The sequence below is a fragment of the Scyliorhinus torazame genome, chromosome 3 (assembly GCF_047496885.1).
Source record: "Scyliorhinus torazame isolate Kashiwa2021f chromosome 3, sScyTor2.1, whole genome shotgun sequence".
NCBI classification, from domain to species: Eukaryota; Metazoa; Chordata; class Chondrichthyes; order Carcharhiniformes; family Scyliorhinidae; genus Scyliorhinus; species Scyliorhinus torazame.
The window spans coordinates 110,577,553-110,599,721 of record NC_092709.1 but is presented as its reverse complement, the minus strand read 5'-3'; the positions used below and the strand labels follow the sequence as shown (position 1 = coordinate 110,599,721).

At 41.1% G+C, this 22,169-nt stretch overlaps 1 protein-coding gene across 6 annotated transcripts in view; it reads right to left on the bottom strand.

Annotated features, from left to right (window-relative positions):
• Positions 1-22,169, bottom strand: part of smad1 (SMAD family member 1) — a 382,222-nt gene that overhangs the window by 15,405 nt on the left and 344,648 nt on the right. For all 6 annotated transcript variants that reach the window (XM_072496114.1, XM_072496119.1, XM_072496113.1 and 3 more), the window contains 3 exons: positions 21,219-21,341; positions 9,757-9,978; positions 6-262 (listed from right to left, as the gene is read on the bottom strand). In XM_072496114.1, coding sequence (XP_072352215.1) covers positions 6-262; positions 9,757-9,978; positions 21,219-21,341 — 602 coding nt within the window. The remainder of the gene's footprint in view (positions 1-5; positions 263-9,756; positions 9,979-21,218; positions 21,342-22,169) is intronic.

Genomic DNA, 22,169 nt, shown 5'->3' with positions numbered 1-22,169 from the left:
ATTACCTTTACAAAACTCATGCGTATGGTGCACATCTTGGTAAGCTCATAAACCGCTTCAAAGCCATGGTTAACTGACTGGGCCAAAAGCTGAGCAAATTCCTGATTGTTGAAGATCTTCAAACTGCATCCACTGGGAATCTTGCAAACAGTTGTTGGATGGAAGCCATGATGATAATTGCAGTTTCGACTTTGTACAAAAATACTACTATCGCTCAGGCATTCAGCATACACCTCTCCTCCAACATAATAAAGGTGAACACCTGCAAATCAACAGACACAGGTTTGCTTTCCATATACAAGCCACTGCTCTTATTTGCCTTAATAATGATCTAATTTCAAAACAAATTTAGCGATCACGAAGCACTTTGAGATGCTCACAGCACATGTATAAATACAGCACTATATAAATACAAGCTATTTACTGCACATTTCTAAGCTTGGCAATTATGACAATTTATTGAAAATGCAGCATGTATCAAAGTATGCTCAATCATATATTCAATGTACAGTGCTATGGCACAACATATTTGTACTCTTAAGTGTTATGTCAATAGTACAAGATACTTTTCCCAGTCTAAGGCTCAAGGACAATCAGTGCAGTACCAAGGGTGTGTTGCACTGTCAGAAATTATTAGCTTTCAACTTAAAAGTGTGATGCCATACGTTTCTATTTGAAAAGGTGAACATTGTATTTTATCCTCAGTTTAGAAGTATTTTAGTCCTAGCTTTATCTGGACAATTAAAAATATTGCTTGCTTGGTATCAGGCCCCAGTCCATAGTGCTCAAGCTAATCATTAAGTGGTGTTTAGTAGTGGGCTAAGTTGGGAAATTGCCAGCACAAGCTAAAATAAATTGTCCTTCTACAACACTTTGCAGCCTCAAGTCATCCTAACCAACATTTCTTCCTCAATCACCAAATAAAACCCCACAATTTGATCTACAACTCCTTTACACCAGTAACATTTCAAATGTTAGGGAGAGATGATGGTGTAGGGTAATGTCACTGGATTAATAATGCAGAGGCCCAGGCTAATATTCTGGGAACATGGGTTCAAATCCCATCACAGCAGCTGGTGGAATTTAAATTTAATTAATTAATCTGGAATTAAAAACTAGTCTCAGTAATTGTGACCATGAAACTATATTTGATTGTCTTAAAGATGTGTAATGTGGCTGATTCTTAACAGACTCTCTGAAATGGCCTAGCAAGCTACTCAAGCTACCAAGCGATGAATAAAACAACCAAAGAATAGATTTAAAATGGAATTCATTGGGCATAAAGCATTTAAGGACCCCCAAACATAAAAAGGATAAACAAATTTTTATTTTGTGCTCGCAAAAGCAAATTATTTTATACTGACAATTTCTGACCCTGTTTTACTCTCATGCACTTCCAAGAGGCCAAATTAAGAGTGCCAATAAAAAATGTTTTAACGGGTCAGCCTTCTCCTCATTCAGATGGAATTATGAAAGTGGAGCAACTAAACTGGTCAATAGTTACCTAGTTTATCCCATTTGAACAAGAGTTGTTATACTGTCAATCTTCCAAGACTCCGGATATAACTTCCATATCCAACAGCCCTTTTATGATCGTAATTCAAACTTCCATTTTGTTTTTGCCATCATCAGCATTCTAGCAAAGGTATCTTGGAGATGTTTTAACCCATTTCAGTGCCATCTCCTTATCCATATTGCGCCATCAGGTGATGGAGCTTGCATGTGTGGGAGGTACTGTTGAAGACGACAACTTGCAGCAGTATGCCATGTAGATCAGACTTGGGAAAACTATGGCCCATGCAAACGTCTCATCAGTCCTGTGGCTCTGAACTGGGGAAAACATGCAATGTGCGCCAGCAAATGCAATGCAACTTGAGCCATTGCTCCTGGCTGATTGGCATCAGGAGTGGTGCTGATCCTGGAGAGCTTCAAAGGTAGTACTTCAAGGCGAACAGAAGTAATTCCAAATAATTTGGAGTTAGCCATTGATCGGAGGCTGGCCTATCCAGGAAAATGCAACCACCAAGTTAAAACAGATAAGTGCACAGGGTAAGTGTGCACTTAAAAATAACTGCAGTTTTGTTTTGCATTTTTAGATTTTCAAGTATATACACTGGAATTTCAAAACTTCAATTTATTTGATATTCCGGTTTTGATACTCTTTATGTAAAGTCGGTTTTGTATGTCCATTTTTCTCATTCCCTCACAAAAGATTTTAATTCTTGCTCTGGTCTATTGCCATGGGTGCTGACAGTCCAGGATTTGAACTTGGAACCTTCAGGTCCGCCCTGGCATAATAACACACTGAAGAGTACTTTTACCCACGGAATGGTTACACATCTATAATCTATTAAAAAATCTTGCACCTGTGTGTACATTGTGTCAACTTTCTACTTTATAAATTACTAGTCACATTCATAATACACTAGGGATGTGGTACTTAATTAAGAGTGGAGGTGAGAAAAGCTGGGGTTGTTCTCTTTAAACAGAGAAGGTTAAGGGTAGATTTAATGGATATGTTCAAAAACAGTAAGGGCATTAATTAGGGAAATAATGAGAAAGATTCCGGTGGCAAAGGGGTCGGTAACCAGAGGACATGGATTAAAGATATTTGCCAAAAGAACCAGAGGATAGCATAGACTCAGCAAAAACCTGCTCTATAATTCTGCTGGTGGATAAGGGATTATTGAAGCATAAATGATGCCACCTGCAGCAAATCCCAAAATATGTATGGCTGAAAGTCGCCACAAAAAATCTCAGTTCAATATTTTGAGATGGACATCTCAATTAATAGTTGTTTATGCACATCTGAAAATTAAATGCTGAAAAAGCATGTCCTGCTCCTGCCAGAGTTGCAGCTAAGATTTAAACTTTTAGAAGGATGATAAATGCAATCAAAAGTAAAGAATGTTGGTTTTCGGTTAGGGCTTTATGTTTTTGAGAAAATTGAAAATTAGGAACTTGTTCCATAATAGGTGTCGAACAGATCACAAATGCAGTCGGTAGTGTCGCTTTAAAAATGTGTTGGAAGGTTATTAAATCCCAGCTCCAGGAATGAGAGATAGAGAGAGGATATGGATTACAGTACTCCCCACAAAATGTGGTAACTGCCTCTGGATGGCATGGTGGCACAGTGGCTAGCACTGCTGCCTCCCAGCGCCAGGGACCCAGGTTCAATTCTGGCCTTGGGTAGCTGTATGGAGTTTGTACGTTTTCCCAAGGTCTGCGTGGGTTTCCTCCGGGTGCTCTGGTTTACCCCAACAGGCCAAAGATGTGCAGGTTAGATGGATTGGCTAAATTGCCCCTTAGCGTCCAAAGGTTAGATGGGGTTATAGGGATAGGGTGGGGGAGTGGGCTTAGGTTGGGGTGCTCTTTCGGTGGGTCGGTGCAAACTCGATGGGCCGAATGACGATCTTCTGAACTGTAGGGAATCTTTACCTTTTGGTCTGGCCATGTTTTCTTTTATTTACTGTTTTTCCCTTAATGGTTCTTGCAACACCATACCCCATATAAATCACAGTAACATTTATATTGATAAAACAAAAGCAAAGTATCATTGATCCAGGTAATCTGAAATAGAAACAAAATGCTGGAGGTACTCAGCAGGTCAGGAACCATCTGGGAAGAAAGTTTAACATCGGAATTTGATGCCATTGGAAAGAGTGATGACCTACTGCACCGTTCATATTAAACCAAGAGGACTTGAAAAAGATGGTACATTTGTTGCATTATACAGGCAATGCCTCATTATGATGGTATAGTAATCGTAGGAGGAAGATTCTAAGAAAGGGATAAACAAACTAACCATGGAAGTTAAGGAAAGTATTAATTTAGAGGAAAAAGCATATAAGGAGGCAAAAATCAGTGATAGCCCCGAAGATTGGGATAAATTCAGAATCCAGCAAAAGGACTAAAAAGATAAAAAAAAAAGGGGAGAAAATAAACCACAAGGGCAAACTAGCGAGGAATGTAAAAATTCTTAATAAGAGCATCTTTAAATTTTTTAAAAGAGACAAGTCAAAGTGAACAGAGGCTCCTTAGAAAATGAATCTGGGAGATAGTTACGGGGAACAAGGAAATGGCAGAGGAGTTAAACAAATATTTTGCATTACTTCACAGTGGAAGATACCTCCGAACATCCCATTAATGCTAAAAAAAAAAATATATGGGAGCATCGCTTCTCGGCCTTTTGGCCATATGGTCAGGTGTAATGCCTGGATCCGGTGTCTCTCTTGTGGGGACCATGAATTGGATTCAATTTGAATTGGTTTTTGGAGCAGGCAAGGAGCTGGATTAGGGGTTTGCCCCGTCCAGACTCTGAGCTCTGGCTTTGTAACTCTGATAAAGTAATTTAAAAAAATACATGGGAGCAATTAAATACCATCACCATCACGAGGGAAGTAGTATTGGACAAACTAATGGGGCTCAAGGCAGAGAAGTCCCCTGGCCCTGATGGTTTGCATCCTGGGATCGTAAAAGAAGTAGCTAGAGATAGTGGATGCATTGGTTGCAATTTTCCAAAACTTCTTGAATGCTAGAGAAGTACTGGAGGATATGAAAACTGCCAATTTAAAACCCCTATTCAAAAAGGGAGGGAGGCAAAAAGCGGGTATCTATCGGCCGATCAACCTAACATCTATTGTTGGAAAAATGTTGGAATCAATTATTAAGGAAGTAATAACAGCACATTTGGAAAATCATAACCTAATCAAGCAGAGTCAGCTTGCCTTCAACGAGAGGAAATTGTGCCTAATTTATTCATTAGAGTTTTTCGAGGAAGACTCAACCAGTGGATAGAGGGGGACCAGTAGATGTATTGCATGTTTACTTCCAGAAAACGTTCGACAAAGTACCTCACAAAAAGTCATAAGAGCCCATCGTGTTAGAAGTAGTATATTGACATGGATAGAGATTTGGCTAATGGGCAGAAGAGAGATCAGTCTGGGTCTACAATGGTTTACAACATATATTAATGACTTGGAGGAATGGAGCGAATATACTGTAGCCAAATTTGCAGACAACACAAAAATAGATAGAAAGCCAAGTTGGGAGAGAGATGTAAAATTGATAGGTTAAGTGGGCAAAAAGTTGGCAAATAAGTGGGCAAAAGGTTGGCAAATGGAGTACAATGTGGGAAAACGTGAAAAGTTGTTCATTTTGGAAGGGAGAACAAAAGAACAGAGTATTATTTAAATGGAGAAAAACTACAGAAATCTGCATCACAAAAATGAATCTGAAACAAAACAGAAAATCTCAGGTCTGCAGAGAGAAAAGGGAGCTAACATTTCGAGTCTGGATGACTCTGTCAAAGCATGGAGGTACTTGTGCACAAAACACAGAAAGCCAGCACACAGGTACAGCAGGTAATCAGCAAAACTAATGGAAGTTGGCCCTTATTTCAAGGGATTGGAGTGTAGGAGTAGGGAAATCTTGCTGCAACTGCAGAAGGTACTGGTGAGACCACATCTAGAGTACTGAGAGCAATTTTGGTCCCCTTAGAATCATAGAGGTTTACAGCATGGAAACAGGCCCTTTGGCCCAACCAGTCCATGTCGCCCAGTTTTTACCATTAAGCTAGTCCCAGTTGCCCGCACTTGGCCCATAACCCTCTATACCCATCTTACCCATGTAACTATCTAAATGTTTTTTAAAAGACAATTGTACCCGCCTCTACTACTACCTCTGGCAGCACATTCCAGACACTCACTACCCTCTGAGTGAAGAAATTGCCCCTCTGGGCCCTTCTGAATCTCTCCCCTCTCACCTTAAACCTATGCCCTCTAGTTTTAGACTCCCCTACCTTTGGGAAAAGATGTTGACTATCTACCTTATCTATGCCCCTCATTATTTTATAGACCTCTATAAGATCACCCCTAAGCCTCCTACGCTCCAAGGAAAAAAGTCCCAGTCTATCCAGCCTCTCCTTATAACTCAAACCATCAAGTCCCGGCAACATCCTAGTAAATCTTTTCTGCACTCTTTCCAGTTTAATAATATCCTTTCTATAATAGGGTGACCAGAACTGCACACAGTATTCCAAGTGTGGCCGTACCAATGTCTTGTACAACTTCAACAAGACGTCCCAACTCCTGTATTCAATGTTCTGACCAATGAAACCAAGCATGCCGAATGCCTTCTTCACCACCCTGTCCACCTGCGACTCCACCTTCAAGGAGCTATGAACCTGTACTCCTAGATCTCTTTGTTCTATAACTCTCCCCAACACCATACCATTAACTGAGTAGGTCCTGGCCTGATTCGATCTGCCAAAATGCATCACCTCACATTTATCTAAATTAAACTCCATCTGCCATTCGTCGGCCCACTGGCCTAATTGATCAAGATCCCGTTGCAATCCTAGATAACCTTCTTCACTATCCACTGTGCCACCAATCTTGGTGTCATCTGCAAACTTACTAACCATGCCTCCTAAATTCTCATCCAAATCATTAATATAAATCACAAATAACAGTGGACCCAGCACCGATCCCTGAGGCACACCACTGGTCACAGGCCTCCAGTTTGAAAAACAACCCTCTACAACCACCCTCTGTCTTCTGTCGTCCAGCCAATTTTGAATCCAATTGGCAACCTCACCCTGGATCCCGTGAGCTTTAACCTTCTGCAACAACCTACCATGCGGTACCTTGTCAAAGGCTTTGCTAAAGTCCATGTAGACAACGTCTACTGCACTGCCCTCATCTACCTTCTTGGTCACCCCCTCAAAAAACTCAATCAAATTTGTGAGACATGACTTTCCACGCACAAAGCCATGCTGACTGCCCCGAATCAGTCCTTGCCTCTCTAAATGCTTGTAGATCCTGTCTCTCAGAATACCTTCTAGCAACTTACCTACTACAGACGTTAGGCTCACCGGTCTGTAGTTCCCAGGCTTTTCCCTGCTGCCCTTCTTAAACAAGGGCACAACATTCGCCACTCTCCAATCTTCAGGCACCTCACCTGTGGCTGCCGATGATTCAAATATCTCTGTTAGGGGACCCACAATTTCCTCCCTAGCCTCCCACATCATCCTGGGATACATTTCATCAGGTCCCGGGGATTTATCTACCTTGATGCGCTTTAAGACTTCCAGCACCTCCTCCTCTGTAATATGCACACTTCTCAAGACATCACTATTTATTTCCCTTAGTTTCCTAACATCCATGCCTTTCTCCACCGTGAATACCGATGAGAAATATTCATTCAGGATCTCACCCAACTCTTGTGGCTCTGCACATAGATGCCCTTGTTGATCCTTAAGAGGCCCTACTCTGTCCCTAGTTACTCTTTTCCCCTTTATGTATTTGTAGAATCTCTTTGGATTCTCCCTTGCATTATTTGCCAAAGCAATTTCATGTCCCCTTTTTGCCCTCCTGATTTCCCTCTTAACTCTATTTCGACAATCTCTATACTCTTCAAGGGATCCACTTGATCCCAGTTGCTTATGTACATCATATGCCTCCTTCTTCTTTTTGACCAGAGTCTCAATATCTCGAGTCATCCAGGGTTCCCTACTTCTACCAGCCTTGCCCTTCACTCTAAAGGGAACGTGCTTACCCTGCACCCTGGTTAACACATTTTTAAAAGCCTCCCATTTACCAGCCGTCCCTTTTCCTGCCAACAGTCTCCCCCAATCTACCTCTGCAAGTTCCTGTCTGATACCATCAAAATTGGCCTTGCCCCAATTAAGAATTTTAACTCTTGGGCCAGACCTATCATTCTCCATAGCTATCTTAAAACTAATGGAGTTATGGTCACTTGTCCCAAAGTGATCTCTCACTAGCACTTCTGTCACTTGCCCTTCCTTATTTCCCAAGACGAGGTCAAGTTTTGCCCCCTCTCTAGTCGGTCCATCCACATACTGAATGAGAAATTCCTCCTGAATACACTCAACAAATTTCCCTCCATCCAAGCCCCTAATGCTATGGCTGTCCCAGTCAATATTGGGAAAGTTAAAGTCCCCTACTACTACCACCCTATTATTCTTGCAGCTATCTGTAATCTCCTTACATATTTGCTCCTCAATTTCCCGCTGACTATTTGGGGGCCTGTAGTACAGTCCTACCAAGGTGATCTCTCCCTTCTTATTTTTCAGTTCCACCCATATAGACTCAGTGGGCAAACCCTCAGATATATCCCCTCTAAGTACTGCCGTGATGTTCTCCCTAATCAAAAACGCCACTCCCCCTCCTCTCTTACCTCCTGTTCTATCCTTTCTATAGCATCTGTACCCCGGAACATTGAGCTGCCAGTCCTGCCCCTCCCTTAGCCATGTTTCAGTCATAGCTATAATATCCCAGTCCCATGTGCCCGTCCATGCCCTGAGTTCATCCGCTTTGCCCGTCAGGCCCCTTGCATTGAAATAAATGCAGTTTAATGTAGACCTTCCTTGCTCTCTGCCCTGCTTTCTCAGGTCATGCTTACACACTCTCCCTTCCTGCCTTTTGTTTCTGTCCCCACTGACTTCCTACATCGGTTCCCATCCCCCTGCCACATTAGTTTAAACCCTCCCCAACTGCACTAGCAAACACACCCCCAAGAACATTGGTTCCAGTCCCACACAGATGCAGACCGTCCGATTTGTACAGGTCCCACCTCCCCCAGAACCGGTCCCAATGTCCCAGGAATTTGAAACCCTCCCCTTATTTAAGGAAAGATATTATTCTATTGGAGGCTGTTCAGAGAAGGTTTGCTAGGATGATCCCCGATATGGAGGGATTGTCTGATGAACAAAGATTAAACAGATTGGGACTCTACTCATTGAAATTTAGAAGAATGAAACATATAGGATTCTCAAGAGGCTTGGCATTGTAAATGCAGAGAGAATGTTTCCCCTCATCAGAGAGTCTAGGACCAGAGAGTACAATCTCAAAATAAAGGGGTGCCAATTTGACACAGATGTAAAAATAAATAAATTTAGAGTACCCAATCATTTTTTTTTTCCAATTAAGGGCCAATTTAGCATGGCCAATCCACCTGCCCCGCACATCTTTGGGTTTTGGGGGAGAAACCCACGCAGACACAGGGAGAATGTGCAAACTCCACATAGACAGTGACCCAGAGCCAGGATCGAACCCGGGTGCTCAGCGACGTAGGCAGCAATGCCACTGTGGCGCCTCTAATTTGAGACTGAGATGAGGAAGAATTTCCTCTCCTCGAGTGTCTTTGGAACTCCTTGCCACAGACAGCTGTGGGGGCAGTGTCCTTGTCTATATTTAAGGCTGAAATAGACAAGATTGGTGATCCATAAGGGAGTCAAGGGTTACAGGGAAAGGGCAGGAAAGTGGATGGGAGGAATGTCGGATCAGCCATGATCCTATAGTGGCGGAGCAGGCTCGAGGTGCCGAACAGTCTACTCTTGTTCAAACCTCTTATGGTCTTATGATAGTAAAGGTTTTATGCTTTTTAAAATCAAAATTTATCTTTATGAATCTTCATTTTTAGAGCAGTTATGGCTATTATGGCTATTGCCCCTCCCCAATATCCCAATACAATTTCCATATCCAGATATTGCTCTATGGCCATAGCTTCCACCTGCCAGATGTGGCCTATAATTTTCCCAGTCAGATCAATAAACTGATATTTGGTCTCAGGTAATCCAGAGATATAGGGATTGGGTAGGATAGTGGAATTGAGGCAGAAGGTCAACTATATTTGCACTTAATGACAGAGCACATTCAAAGGGCCATGTGTACTGCTCCTACTTATGTTATGACATGCAACATTTTCCACCAAACTTAAAAATTGAGAGATTACCTTTGCCAATGTGCCTCCTGGTATTTTCGATGGTGGAGTTACGATTCACGTTGGACAGAAGCCCAAGGCAGAATCTATTCTTGTTGTTTGAAGGATCAGTAAAGCCATCCACTAAGACACTAGTAGAGGAGGCTTGGAAAGCTTCACCCACACGGTTATTCAGTTCATAATAGACAATAGAGCACCAGTGTTTTGGTTCCTCATAAGCAACTGGTTGAACATCTACAAAGAGGAAAGTTAACATTAATATTTCTCCTATATGAACAGCTGCTTCCATCACCACCAAACTAGTGTATTTACATTGAATGGATTATATGATGATTGAAGCCACATATATCAGCCAACAATTCACTTTCTAATTGCTTCCAAGGGCTGAAGAAATCTAAAATATTTTCTGTTCTACCCCTTCAACAGAAGGAATAAAAGATTTTCTGGGGTACAGTTCTATAGGTAACGGGGACATTCTGGCACCTCACACATGGACAATTAATCAGAGCCAGAATGTCAAGTGCGTAGGCCAAACAATCACAGATCCGGGAGGGGGGGGGGTGCGACAAATGATAATTATAGAACAGCTATCGTCGCACACACTTGATCAAACTGCATCGTTCAGCTATTTATTATCTTAATTGGCTGAGCCACCCAAATTTAAGGTAAGTTTTTGGTCTCCTGTGCAATGGCACCTACACATAGGTGGACAACCTGCGTCAAAACAAGTGCTGGATGTGGGTCCACAGTCACTAGGAACGATAAGGAACTGCGACTAAGATAACCAATCCTCCAGAGGAATAACACTTGCCCATTCCTTGTTGCCCCATCATAGCAAAATGGCAAATATCAGAAATTCATTGCATTGACACAGAACTTTCTGAATTCTTAATTCACAGCATTCTGAATTTCCTCATAACAATGGTATATAACTACAAGAAATAGTTTAATCACACTAATTTAACATTTTCTCTCTCAAAGCACTACCAATCACTAAATATTTGGTTAGAGTATTGTATGTGATGGTCAATCACAATACTGTCATTTTGAAAAGAAAATTCAAACTTTGGTAGAAAATTCACCAGATAAATATAATTTTGGGGGAGGAAAACATAATTTGCAAAAATAATTCTAAAACTTGATTTATTGCTTAAAAATGGTGAGGCAAACTTGTAGACAAATAAGAGATTGCCAAAAATTGCAAATCGGCCAGTACCACAGAATGAATCATTATTTTCTTCAGATCTCTGAAAAGAGTTTCTTAAATTTGCCACAAATTGTGAAGTGTGGGTGTTTATTGTCTTGCAGTTCCCAAAATATGCTAAAGTTGGAAATTATTTAACAGCACTGACAGGATGCAGCATGTTAAATATAGTCTTTAAAGACTTAACTACAGTCCCAAGAGGAACAGCATTTCCATTTACTTAAATCTGGTATTTTCTACTATGCAGGAGTTACTGCATCTTAATTCCAAAAACACCACTAATCATTTAAACTTTAGATATGTACTAGATATATTTGCAACTTGGTCTCATTTATTGCACAAGGCATCAGCACTCAATCCTCAATTAGAGCTATGGAAGGTCAGGACTTTGATACATAGAAGTCCTGAAAGACGTGCTTGTTAGGTGAATTGGACATTCTGAATTCTCCCTCAACACACCCGAACAGGCGCCGCAGTGTGGCGACGAGGGGGTTTTCACAGTTATTTCATTGTACTGTTAATGCAAGCCTACTTGTGACACTAATAAAGATTATAATTATTATAAACAGACAGTATGAGTAATTTCACACCTTCAAGACATTTTATATTTATTAAAATGCATCGCTTCCAAGTCAAATACTGCATGATCGTTCTGAATCTTTCTGTTCGTGACCGGTGTGCATGGAACAGAAATGTAAAAGCACTGTAGTGACCAAAATTAAAATCAGCCATTTTTTATGATGTGGAGATGCCGGCGTTGGACTGGGGTGAGCACAGTAAGAAGTCTTACAACACAAGGTTAAAGTCCAACAGGTGTGTTTCGAAGCATTAGCTTTCGGAGCACTGCTCCTTCCTCAGGTGAATGAAGATGTGGGTTCCAGAAACATATATATATATATATATATATAAAATATATAGACAAAGTCAAAGATGCAATACGATACTTTGAATGAGAGTCTTTGCAGGTAATTGAGTCTTTACAGATCCAGAGAGAGGGGTAATCACAGGTTAAAGAGGTGCAAATTTGTCTTAAGCCAGGACAGTTGGTAGGATTTTGCAAGCCCAGGCCAGATGGTGGGGGGGTGAATGTAATGCGACATGAATACAAGGTCCCGGTTGAAGCCGTACTCATGTGTGCGGAACTTGGCTATATGTTTCTGCTCAGCGATTCTGCATTGTCACGCGACAACCGGGACCTTGGATTCATGTCGCATTACATTCACCCCCCACCATCTGGCCTGGGCTTGCAAAATCCTACCAACTGTCCAGGCTTGAAACAATTCACACCTCTTTAACCTGGGATTACCCCTCTCTTTGGATCTGTAAAGACTTAATTACCTGCAAAGACTCGCATTCAAAGTATCAAACTGCATTTTTGACTTTGTCTATATATATGTTTTTGGAACCCACCTCTTCATTCACCTGGGGAAGGAGCAGTGCTTCGAAAGCTAGTGATTCGAAACAAACCTGTTGGACTTCTTACTGTATCCACTTTTTAGGTGATAGGACACATTAGACAATACCGCAGTATTCACAAAATAGACTCAAGTTTTGAGAGTTGAGTGCACATTGTGCATTTGGGTGATTCTAATATGAAGCAACTTCATTCTGATCCATGCCAAATTTGGAAATTACATAAAATCTTGCTCTGGTGCATAGCTACCTGTTTTTTTTTTTTTTTTTTTGTAGGGTGGGGGCGAGGGCAGGTATTGGCCATAAAACAAAAATTGTCAAGCAAACCACTAGCACAAGATTTTTAATGGTTTGTATCTACAATCATAAGTGGTTCAGTCTTCAAAATAACACCGGATAAACTGCAAACTGGCAATGGTAGCAAAATTAAAGCATAGCCCCGGAATACAATTCAATACCGCTATGGTGAATGACACTAAATGAACTCTGGTTTGATAAACGAAACTTCCACATGGCTAAGGACCATGCATGAAAAAGCAGCTTACGTTCTTTGCACCGCACACCAATTATTCAGCCATTTTCCTTTAAGCACCACATGATATCAATTCACCCACCTAGTAATATCGAAAGTGTTTCAAATTGGCAAGTTGCATTTTGGCAGACATAAGGAAACAGCTGCAAGCCCCTCCCTCCCTTCTGCGCACATTTGCTCAACTATCATCGCCTAGAAATCCATATTTGTGCAGACTAAACAACTCAAGGTAAATTTTATGAAGTCCCCAAATGTCTGTAGGCTTTAATGCACATACTTTAAAAGTAGCTGGATTGCTAAATTAGTTACGTCACCTAATTTAAAATGTTACGTTTTAAAAGGGGTGGTAAGCAAAGAATAAAATTGTTCTGTTGAAAGTTTCATGTTGAAAGTTAGGGTTTAATTGATCATATAAAGTAGTTTAGGTCTGTATTTTCCACATATTTTGGAACAGTAGGTATACCAAGGAAAATTCCATTGTTCTCTGATTACCTATGCCCAAGCAAGCTCAAATCATATGTTATAAATGCAGGGCAGGTGTAAATATTAAACACTCTACAGGTGTACATGGACAGATGTATTTCTCTTCCCCTGCCCCATTTTTTTAAGCCACAATAGATGTGATGAAAGAGAATGGTTGAAAGTTCACAGAACCATTTGCCAATTTTATTTTTCTAACAATCCCAATTTTTCCTTATACTAGTCACAATGTACAAAGAGACAAGATCAAGTGTACTGGGTGAAGGTCAATTGGACCATGGCACAGAAACATAATTCACCCTATATTAAAGTAATGAATTCTTTCATTCGGTTTTCATAATTGAAAAAAAGAACTGTGCTCAATTTTAAAAGGGAAACTCCCTATGTAAATTTACCATGCTGTAATTTTACCAACCTGGAAACGGTTGCCACCTCCACAAGAGGACATGTTTGCATGGGCATTATTTCATTATTAAAGCAGCAGCAGAAATTCATAATAGAACAAGTTGGCAGAAGCGTGCACAGATGCTAGACTTTCATATTTTTTTAAAGTATTTTTCTACAGGGCAAAATACAACCATCTGTCTACACCTATCACATAACAAAGCCTCACCACACCATTTTATAGCTAAACAATAAAACAGTAACTAGAACATAAAAGAGAATAAAACAAACCAACCTCCCCCACCACCACCGCCAACCCCCCCCCCCCCCCCCCCCACCCCGTGACGTTTACAGATCCTTAAAGTAGGAGGTGAACAGACATAGTGCTGAAGGACTATTCAAATTGAATTAAACTTAATCTCGCACAGGAGGATGTCACATTTATCCTCCACAGGTCCTCACTCCATACTCGCCCATCAAATACCTCACTCATCTCCTCCTTCATTTCACTTCCTACAACGAGGACCTCTCCCCTTCTATCAACTGCCTGCAGATATCAGAGACCGTACCCTCCCCTAACATATCCTTGGTCACAATCTTTCCGAACAAGGGGCGGCAACCGTGGAAGCGTGGCCAGTTGCTTCCTAACAAAATCCCTAATGTGCAAGAACCAAACCCTTTGGCAACTGAAACTTCTCCTCCAGTTCTCAACTCTGCAAACCCGCCTTCCACAAATATATCCCTAAACCTCTCTATCCCCTGCTGCTCCCACATCCTTTACGTTGCATCCAACCCTGCTGGAATAAATTGGTGTTTGCCACAGATCGGCACCCACAACGACATGCCCTCAATCTTAAAATGCTGCCTGAACTTTACATGGCTACTACACCGGGCCCAGGGGAGTACTTTTCAGCAAGAACGGAAGGGGCATCATAACCAATACCTTCATAACTATCCCTCTACTTGACGCCTCCTCCATCCGCCTTCAAACCAACTCCTCTTCCATGACCTAATTCTGCACCTTCTCGGCGTTCGCCACCCAAAGGAAAACACTCCAGTGGCTGGAATCATATTTGACAAAAGATCAAGGTCACAATTGTCAGTGGACATTCACTATAGCTTCTGGCACTGAAGTATGAGTTCCTCAGGAAAGCATCTGCAGTCCAATTATCAAGGTCCATCCTGTCATCAAAAACTGAGGCTGTTAATTGTAAATTTCAGAATTAAGTTCCAATCGCAATTCCTTCAATAATCAAGTAGGTCATTCCAAAATACAGCTGCATTTGAAAACAGCCAAGAGGCAGATACCATCAGTATCCTGCAAATGACCATCTCAAACAAGATGCACCATATCCTCTGGTTCTTCAACAGCTCCACCTGAATGTCCTCCAACTCTCAATATCTCAGGATTTTATATTGACCAGAAGTGGACCAGCCATTTGAATATTGACTACAAGAGCAAGATAAAAACTGGGCACTCTGCTTGAAACCCCAATCTCTCGAGAGGACTCAAATTAGGAATGTGATGGAATACTCTTCACTTGCACAGATGGATGCTGTTCACACCAATTCAGAGACACATCATCCAGAAGGATCACAATTGTTACAACGCAGCAGGCGGTCATTTGCCCATGGCGGCTGCACAGGCTTTCCAATTCACAACCCCATAACCCTGCAAATTCTTCCATTTCAGATAACAGTCTAATTTCCCTTTTGAATGTTTTGATTGAACCTGTCTTCACCACACTGTTTCAGACCTTAACATAGATTATCATAGAATTTACGGTGCAGAAGGAGGCCTTTCGGCCCATCGAGTCTGCACTGGCTCTTGGAAAGAGAACCCTACCCAAGGTCAACACCTCCACCCTATCCCCATAACCCAGTAACCCCACCCAACACTAAGGGCAATTTTGGACACCAAGGGCAATTTATCATGGCCAATCCACCTAACCTGCACATCTTTGGACTGTGGGAGGAAACCGGAGCACCCGGAGGAAACCCACGCACACACTGGGAGGATGTGCAGACTCCGCACAGACAGTGACCCAAGCCGGAATCGAACCTGGGACCCTGGAGCTGTGAAGCAATTGTGCTAGCCACTGTGCTACCGTGCTGCCCGACTCATGGTGTAAAAAAGCTGTTTCACATATCACTTTTGCCAATTACTTTAAATCTCTTCCCCTTCGTTCTCAACTCTTTCACAAGTCAGAACAGTTTCTCCCAATGTACTCTGTCCAGACATCTCATCCCTGGAACCATTTGTGTGAATCTTTTCTGCACTGTCTCCAAAGTCTTCTCAATCTTCTTAAAGTGCAGTGTCAGAACTAGACATGTGCTGTTAGGTAATTTGGTCATTCTGAATTCTCCCGTGTACCCGAACAGGTGTCGGAATGCGGCGACCAGGGGCTTTTCACAGTAACTTCATTGCAGTGTTGATGCAAGCCTACTAGTGACAATATACTCTTATCTAGCTGAGGTCAAATCAGCATCATATATAAGTTCAATGTAACTTTCCTTGCTCTTGCATTCTATGCCCCTATTAATTAAGGATTCTGTTGCCTTTGTTAACTGTGCTCTCAACCTAATCTGTAACCTTCAATGACTTATGCACATAAATCCCTCTGCTCCTGCACTCCCTTTAGAATTGTACACTTCATATTATCTGCCCATGTTCTTCCTGCCAAAATCAATCACATCACATTGAACTTAATTTACCAACTGTCTGTCATTCCACAGGCTTGCCTATGTCCATTTTAAGTCCATGAAAAAGTTTACACAATTCTCCTCACAGTTCCAATGCTTCCAAGTTTTGTATCATCCATAAACTTTGAAATTGTGTTCTGTACCTCAAAACTAGACTATTAATATATGGACCCCAAGGTAACTCCATTACAAACCTTTCTCCAGCCTGAAAAAACATAATTAATATCTGCTCTCTGTTTCTTGTTACGCAGCCAATTTTGTATCCATGATGCAGCTGCTCCTTTTATTCCATGAGCTAGAACTTTGCTGAAAAGTGTTGTGTTATCAAACGCCTTTGGAAGCCCAGGTCAATAGCATTGCCCTAACAACCATCTCTGTTACTTCTACAAAAAACTCTCTGCAAGTAGTTAAACAAAATTTTTTCCGCAAGAAATCCATCCTGGCTTTCCATAATTAATCTGCACATGTTCTCTACCAAGGAAGGTGCTTCCCAGACCATAGTGAAAGAGAAGGTAATTCATACACTACAAGGATTTAAAATCAATAAGGAAGTGTTATTGGATAGGACTGTCTATACTTGAAGTTGATAAGGCACCAGGGCAGCACGGTAGCATTGTGGATAGCACAATTGCTTCACAGCACCAAGGTCCCAGGTTCGATTCCGGCTTGGGTCACTGTCTGTGCGGAGTCTGCACATCCTCCCAGTGTGTGCTTGGGTTTCCTCCGGGTGCTCCGGTTTCCTCCCACAGTCCAAAGATGTGCAGGTTAGGTGGATTGGCCATGATAAGTTGCCCTTAGTGTCCAAAATTGCCCTTAGTGTTGTGTGGGGTTACTGGGTTATGGGGATAGGGTGGAGGTGTGGATCTTGGGTAGGGTGCTCTTTCCAAGAGCCGGTGCAGACTCGATGGGCTGAATGGCCTCCTTCTGCACTGTAAATTCTGTGAAATCTATGTTCAGGCAGGTATTAATGTGCCCAAAGTAATGCTTCTAGACGGTTCTCCACCAACAAACAATTGACTGACCTGTAGTTGCTGGGTTTATCTTTACACGCATTTTTGAACGTGGGTTTAACATTTGTGATTCTCCAGTCCTCTGACACCCAAATCTAAGGAAGATTGAAAAATTATGGCCAGTGGCTCTGCAATTTCCACCCTCATTTCCCTCAGTATCTTGGGATGCATCTCATTTGGTCCTGGTGCCTTATCAACTTCAAGTATAGACAGTCCTAGCCAATAACACTTCCTTATTGATTTTAAATCCTTGTAGTGTATGAATTACCTTCTCTTTCACTATGGCCTGGGAAGCACCTTCTTCCTTGGTAGAGACAAGTACAAAGTATTCATCTATATTTATATTCAATACCTCAACCATGCCACCTGCCTCCATGCATAAATCCCCTTTTTGGTCCCTAATCAGGCAGACTCCTTTTCTTACCCTTTTATTATTTTTATGTTGACTGCCAATCTCTTTTCATACTTCCTCTTTGCTTCTCTTATTTGCTTTGTCATGTTTCTCAATCTTCTATATTCAGCTTGGTTCAATTGCATTTTTTAACCTGACATCTGTCTAAAGCACGCTTTCTCTTTATCTTAATTTCTATATCTTATACCTTCCAGGGAGCTCTAGCTTTGTTTAACTTTCAGAGGAAATATACCCTGACTGCACCTGAGGTACCTCTTCTTTGAAGGTAGCCATTAATCCACTACTGTTTTTCCTGCCAACTTTTGACTCCAATTTATACAGCCCAGACCTGTTCTCATCCCACTGAAGTTGGCTTTCCCTGGTGTTATGGGAGAGGCGTTTTCAGAACCCCAAAATGTATCATGGAGTTCAACCAACCTCCCCCTTTAATGTATTGTTGCTTTTGAAGCACACGGCTTGTTCTCCAGATGTGGTACTACAATTATGGACACGTGGGTTTTGAAACACAAAACAATGTTTATTCCATGAACTCAACTTAACCTTTTAAATAAATATTGGATCACTTAACACCCCTTACTTCAAAGGTAACCCCGAAAATAATACAACACTAAATAATCCTTCAGTTATTCCTTTCAACATCCAAGAGACTTAACACCTTTAAACAGAAACACATCAGGTTAAAGGCATTAATGAGTTTAAATCACCCAAATGATCCAGAGATAGTCTTTCATGGCAGCGATCACAGCAGATCCAGCTCACTGCAAACACAGGCACACCCAAGCTCTTTTTCTCAAAACTGAAACTAAAAACTGCAAAATGGCTGAGCTGAAACCCAGTTCCACCCACACTCTGACATCACTGCATTTCTTAACGGTACATTGCTTAAACATCCATTTCTTAAAGGCACTCTCACATGACAATAGTTAATTATTCTTATTCTGAATTGTTCCTCATCTTTTTCCCTAGCCAGGACCTATAGCCTACACCAAGCAATGTAATTTCACATTTTTTGTTCCTTAGCTCTAGCCAAACAGATTCTGTTCTTGACCCCACTGTAAAACTCTCCTTTATCAATACCACGGTCTCCTTTTCTTCCTTTCCTATCTTTCCTGAACACCTCACATCCAGGAATATTTAACACCAAACCCTGCCGTTCTTTGAGCCATGAATCTATTACAGCCACAGCATAGTATACATGGTACTCTGCACCTGTAACTCACCTGCCTGATTTACCACACTCCGTGCATTCATGTACATGCACAGTAACCCTGATTTAGACACTCTCCAGTAATTTGACCCCACATATTTCTTACTATTCCTTATTTTAATGCTAGCTATCATTCCCAGTGTTTAGTGTACTTTGGTATCCCGCTGATATTATTGCCCGATTCCCGACCCTTGTCAAGTTAATTTAAACTCACCCCAATAGCACTAGCAAATCGCCCCACAAGGAATTCTGTCCCAGCTCTATTTCAGTGCAACCCATCTAGCCTGTATATCCCAGTTCATTTTATCTTCTCGGGCTATCAGGCTCAAATTCCATTTCCTTCTACCACCAGCACAGCATATCTGCAGTACGTATGATTATATGATGACAGGCAACTAGCCAAGTTTAATTCAATAGTCCACTCATCCCTGTGACCTCAATGTCCAAAACAGACAAGAGTGGCAATGCTATGGAAAAACAGTAACTCCAAGTTTAATATTATCTTAGCCTTGCCAGATATCTTCTCATCATCACGGATTCAATATCCTGGTATTCCACATGTCGCCATTACAGGAGCAACATCCAGCAAGAACAGCAGCGGTTCAAGGAGAGGCACCTCCACCAGCATCTCAGGGCAACAAACGTGTTGTCAGCATCATTTTAAAAACATTAAATTGGATATATCAAATTTAAATATAGAACTATATTGGTAATCAGAAGCTCCATTTGCTCCCAAAAAAGCATCTTTAGGCAGCATCTTCAGGGAGAGAAAAGAGCTAATATTTCGAGTCCAGGTGACCCTTTGTCAAAGCCAAAAGAAAGTGGGAGATATTTATACTGTGGAATGAGGGAATGAAAGATGAGTCATAGCCACAGAAACCAAGGGAAAGAGTGCTAATAGCCACAGAAACAAGGTGAAAAGAGTGCTAATGGAAGTCCCCAGAGAGAATAAAAGGTTGGGGGTGGGGTGAAACAAAGGGGCGAAAAGGTAAGGAAGGGGGGGGGGAATAAATATATATATTATATATATATATATATATATAAAGAAAGACAAGAAAGAAATAAAATGTAAAAGATGTTAAAGTGAAATGGATTTCATTTTATTTTAAACTGTCTTTTACATTTTATTTCTTGTCTTTCTTTTTACATATATATATATAAATATATATATCACCCCTCTCCTTACCTTTTCTCCCCTTTGCTTCCCCCACCCCCCTACATCTGTCCCAGCTTACCCTCTGATGTTAGATTCTCTGCTGTTTGGCCTTTCACACCTTTTATTCTCTCTGGGGACTGCCATTAGCATTCTTTTCCCTTGGTTTCTGTGGCTATGACTCATCTTTCATTCCCTCACCCCACAGTATAAATATGGCCCACTTTCTAGGTCTTTTAGTTTTGACAAAGGGTCATCTAGACTCAAAACGTTAGCTCTTTTCTCTCCCTACAAATGCTGCCAGACCTGCTAAGATTTTCCAGCATTTTCTCTTTGGTTTTAGATTCCAGCATCCGCAGTAATTTGCTTTTAGCTCCATTTGCTCACCTTATACAAATACTCATTCTACATGGGTAACTCAAGAGAGAAGGACCATCAGTAGGATCGTAGAAAATGAAAAGTCAAACTCAATTCTACCCTTTTCTCTGCAATTATTTTAGTGGAAGTTACTGAACCAACAGTAGAACTCCTGCTTGATACTCTCCCTCACTCTAAACCAAGACGACTGTCATCAACCAGAGTGGCCCCAGTGCTATCTGGGCTCGGATGAACTAACAATGTAGCTCAGGAATCAAATACCCAAGTCAAATTATAAAGTATTTGGGGAGATTCACCCCTTGAAAAATATCATGCAGCATTCACAAAATAGGCATTTAAAGAAAAATAAACTGGAAGAACAAAGGAGCTATTTTAGTCTTTCTGGCAATTAATGAAAGATTAATTAGTGAAAGATCTTCAGAACAAGATTTAGCTCCAAATTGATTCACATCATAATACATACATCCAAAAGGCAATACCAACCACCTATATTCATAACTAACTCTGCTAACTTTCAATACACACATTTTATATTCTCATGAAAATTAAGAACACGTTATTTTGTTTTCAGTTTTTGTTTACAGTTCCCACACATTACCTGCTCTGTTGATTATATTTGGTGGTATTGTAGGAACAAGAACATTTGATGTATCCATGGGCTGTGAACTGTCTTGCGTCATTTGATCATCTGGAGGCATATAGGCAGGAGGAGGGGTATCAGCTGTAGACAGACAACAAAATTACATCTATATATTCTGAATGCTAAACAGTTTCAAATCAAAGCAAGTGCATCTATACAAATGCCAGTGGTGTAGGTACATAATTCAGAAAATATTCAATTTTTAAAAATCTGGAAGTGAAACTTATTGTGGTGGGAATTCTGGATAAAGCTGAAAGATACATAAATTGAAAGGATAAGTATTGAATACTTAAGAGGAGTAATATTATGTGGTTGGGATGGGAAGAACTATCGAGTGCAGTGTTGTAGACTGGGGCCATCAGCTGGTCTAATGTATAATAATTTGGATTTAGAACTTAAAGTGCTAGCCAGGCAAATTTACAGATGACACCAAGCTGGCTGACAGGGCAGGTGATTGAAGAGGATAGCCAGGAATCTATTAAAATGTGTTACATAAAATATTTAAGTGACTATAATGACACCCTTGGTAGTACAGAACTTGAGTATTGCTGAAAAAGAGACGTGTTGTTGAAGCTTTTCATCTTGCACCATCAGGACAGTTGCAAGAATGCCAAATTTCAAAGGCAACAATAATTCATCCTGCACGAAAAGAGTGGGCAAGTTGGCTCGAGTTAGTCAAGACATTACCATGGCGAATACACCAGGCAGCTATCGTCCCCCATGGTTTTGTTTATTCAAAAAAGATGCAACGTCTGGACATAGTCCTTTTACTTGCAAAGGAAGAATCCTACATTTGGAGATGCTAGCGAATGTATGTGAGCTACATTGTGGGCCTTACTGATAATCTTAAATTGGCTGTTACTGCATTTTAGTAATGCTGCCTTGTCACAGAATCACATATAATGTTAG